This window comes from Carettochelys insculpta, chromosome 32 (genome assembly GCF_033958435.1).
Source record: "Carettochelys insculpta isolate YL-2023 chromosome 32, ASM3395843v1, whole genome shotgun sequence".
Lineage (NCBI taxonomy): Eukaryota > Metazoa > Chordata > Testudines > Carettochelyidae > Carettochelys > Carettochelys insculpta.
In genome coordinates, this window is record NC_134168.1 from 7,943,017 (window position 1) to 7,946,918 (window position 3,902).

Consider the following 3,902-nt stretch of genomic DNA (forward strand, 5'->3'; position numbering starts at 1 on the left):
TGGAGAGGGTCCAGCAGTGGGCAGCAAAAATGATTAGGGGACTGGAGCACGTGACCTATGAGGAGACGCTGAGGTTGGGCTTATTTAGTTTACAAAAGAGAAGGGTGAAGTTGAACATGGTCTCATGTTACAGTGGGGAAAGTCTATGTTGGACATAAGGGAAACCTATTTCCCCAGGAGGGTGGTGAAGCACTGGAATGTGTTAACGAGAGAGGTGGTGGAATCTCTGTCCCTGGAGTCTTCTTGTGTCCTGGATTGACAGAGCCGTGTCTGGGATGACTTAGATGGTTTAGTCCTGCTTTGGGTAGGGGCATGGACTTTATGACCTCCTGAGGTCCCTCACAGGCCTAGGTGTTTATGATTCTGTGATCTGTCAGCCCTTTACATGGCAAGTTATTTGTAAGTGCTGAAGAATGTTATTGAAACTGAAGCTAGAGGGAAGAAGTAGGAATTTATTCAAGAGACAGGAGGAAAAAACAAAAACAAAACATCCAAAGCCCAAACATAAATTGCTGCACTGGACTGTCAGTGGAGGACAAGGAGAACCCTAAATCTTCTTTCCTGTCGAGTGGGCTGGAATTTCACAAGTATTGAAATGTTGGTGAAAATTGTTACATTTGCACAAGCTGAACTGAATGGTTTAGGAAAAGCTTCTCATTCCTCATTTTTATATTTTGCTTTGACATTTCTAATGTCAAACATCCAAAACAAGGATACTTGACTGATGCCCTTTTACTCTGGGTGAAGCATGGGTCATCTACGAGTTTCTTCCACTTCCATCTGTTTTGGGCCAAAGCTTGCAGCTGACTCCGGGTATTCTCCTTCATTCTCAGTAGATGTCCTCCATGCTATCCGAGGTCTTCATCATTGGCATTTTACTTGCAAGTTCCATGGCCAAATTGATGGACTGTTCTGGAGGATGGTTTCCCCAGAATGTGGTCAAGACAGCCCAAGTTCCCTCTCTTGATGTGAATGTCAAGTGGTTCTTCTCCTGGTACTACTTGCACAAAATGTCTAAAATTAAAACGGACGCAATTTTAAATAGAGGCAAGAAGTTCCGATGAACTTTCAGGAAAATGTACAAAATGAGAAATTGTGGGGGAAGTGGAAAAAATGCTTTTATTCCCATTTCCCATGCAGCCTTGGAATACATCAGGCCCTTTAAAAGGGCAAAATTTAAATAGCAAAAGAAAATGTCATTGGAAATAATTACATCTCTTGAGATACATATATATATATATATATATTCACGAATGTCCATCATTTCTCCTGTTTTCAATAACACTGCCTTCCATTTTCTAATGTTTCCAATTGCATGAAAAGCGGTTGTTTGCTAGTTTTCTGAACGCTCCCATCACCTCTTTGTTCCTTAGAGTGTATAGAATGGGATTCAGCAATGGTATCAGAATTGTGTTCATGAGTGAAATCATTAGACCACTCTCCCAGGTGGAGCTAGATTTCGGATCCAGGTAGGTGAAAAAGAGCATTCCATAGAAGAAACTCACCAGGATGAGGTGGGAGGAGCAGGTGGAGAAGGCTTTACGCCTTCCCTCCACCGATGGCATCTTGAGGATGGTGTAGATAATGCGGACGTAGGACAGGATTATCAGGAAGAAAGTGCTTATGAGGAATACCAAGGATTTACTCAACATCAGAATCTTCTCTATGGATGTGTTGGTGCATGCCATCTTCAGCACTGGTGGGAGATCACAGAGAAAGATGTTGATGCGCTTGGATATGCAGAAGGGCAGGCTGAAGATCCATGAGACCTCAGCAACTTTCATTGAGATACCAACAAACCACAAAGCACCTGCCAGCCTTGCACACAGTTGGTTACTCATGATAGTTGTGTAGTGTAGGGGGTGACATATGGCCACGTAGCGGTCGTAGGCCATGGCTACGAGCATGCAGAATTCTATGACACCCGTGCTGGTGATAACAAACATCTGGACTGCACAGCCTGTAACAGAGATAGTCTTTTCATCCACCAGCAGGTGAACCAGAAGCTGAGGGACCACACTGTTGGTGTAGCAGAATTCCAAGACAGACAGGTTGAATAAGAAGAAATACATGGGAGTGTGGAGGGAAGAGCTGAACTTTATAACAAGGATAATGAACATGTTTCCTATCACTGTAACCAGGTAAATGACCAGAAGCACCAGAAACAGAAGCATCTGCAACTTGCCAAGGGATGAAAACCCCACCAGGATGAACACATCAGAGGTAGTCTGGTTCCCTCCAGGGTCTGTCCCAGAATACGTCATCTGTAGTGGTGACAGAGGAAGAGATAGAATCTGAGGCATATAACACACATGAATGTAAATCAAACAATGTGGAAAGGTTTTCTCTCTGGTTGGCATGCTTCCCTTTCTTTCTGTTATCTACAGTTTAGTTCACCATATATATCTAATCAAAGCGGAGGAAATTCTCACCTCGCTCACACCTTAATCACGAGAATAGTTACACTGATGCAAGAATTCCTATTTCTGTTACCACTCACGTAAGCGTGGGCTACTCACACAAGGCAAGTGATGCTGCTGAGAAAAACATTTGAAAGTCTTTGGAGAATGAGAAGCACAATGCATGTGGAAAACAATAGGGGACTGTGACCCTTGGTTTGCTGTAAATGTTCTTTCCTAGTATTAGAGAACAAATCATGATTCTGCCTTTGTCCTAACCATGTCCAGAATGGGTTGGTTTCTCTTAATATAAACGTAGAAGACCAATTGTCACTTCCTTAGCTGCTGGAAGTCTTAGCAGATCCATGAGTAGGGAAAAAATAGTGTTACTCATTTGCACCGATTTAGCTTCTGGTTCACTATAACCCCTACATCTCTTTCTGCCACACTCCTTCCTAGACAGCTGCTTCCCATACTGTATGTGTGAAACTGATTGTTCATTCCTAAGTGGAGCACTTTGTATTTGTTTTTATTAAATATCATCCTGTTTTCCTGAGGCCATTTCTCCAATTTTCCAGATCATTTTGAATCTTGACCCTATCCTCCAAACTAGTTGCAACCCCTCCTAGCTTGGGAACAGATCTCTGTAGCGTATCCCTAGCCAAAAGGAATCACTGAGGAAAAAAAAAAATAACTCAAACCTCCCCATAGAAATCTGGTGCTTTCACTATGAAATGTGCATGCAGAGAACAATGTCAAACAAAAAGAAACAATGTTCTCCATATACAGAGAATTAGAGAAGATGTAGGAATTCTTCTCTGTCCCTTAAGAGCTGATCTGGTGAACCCACGTTGACATTTGTGAGTCTTTTCAGCAGTACAGTAAATGCAGAGGTGGCTGGGAAATGGAATTTCCATCTCATGGCGAATTCTGATACCCTACTACTTTTTTGTGCCAGGATTTCATGTGAGAAGCAAAAATAAGAGAAAAGCAAATTCCAGTTCAGAAGTCTTCATAAGAAATATGATGTCAGAGTTTTCTCCAGGAAAAGATCAGGAGAGTTGAAATAATTTGCTGAGAAGGGATTTTTATTGATTTGGTTTTGTGTTTGTGTGTTGGCTGATGTTTGGCCCACTTTCAAATAACTGCACTAATTTACTCACCATTAGCTCTGAGGTCTGTATAGATTCTTCTCACTGGCAGTTGTGTGGTGTTTTCGGAGGACTTCAAGACATCTAGAGAATCAATGTATATTGAAGAGAACATGAAAGCAATAAAGAAACGTGTTATCTGGAGAGAGGATTGAGTGAATTTTAGCTAAAATACTCTAAACTCTTGTACACCAGGTACGGAGCATTTACTGTGGTTGTGTTACTGGACCGGACAATTGTATGAGATGAAATCAGACTGAGCCCAACAGTCTCGTCAGATTCAGATTCATGTTCACAAAGAACCTTAAGAAACAACATTTCTACTCATTATCCTGGACGATGATGGATGTTG

The 3,902-nt window shown here is 41.9% G+C and overlaps 1 protein-coding gene across 1 annotated transcript; it reads right to left on the reverse strand.

Moving 5' to 3' along the window:
* Positions 1 to 829: 829 nt before the first annotated feature.
* LOC142004896 (olfactory receptor 10A4-like) lies at positions 830 to 2,264 on the reverse strand. Its single transcript, XM_074982574.1, has 2 exons — positions 1,436 to 2,264; positions 830 to 912 (listed from the first exon to the last, which is right to left on the reverse strand). The coding sequence occupies exons 1-2, from the start codon at positions 2,262 to 2,264 to the stop codon at positions 830 to 832; spliced, it is 912 nt and encodes a 303-aa protein (XP_074838675.1).
* Positions 2,265 to 3,902: the final 1,638 nt, after the last annotated feature.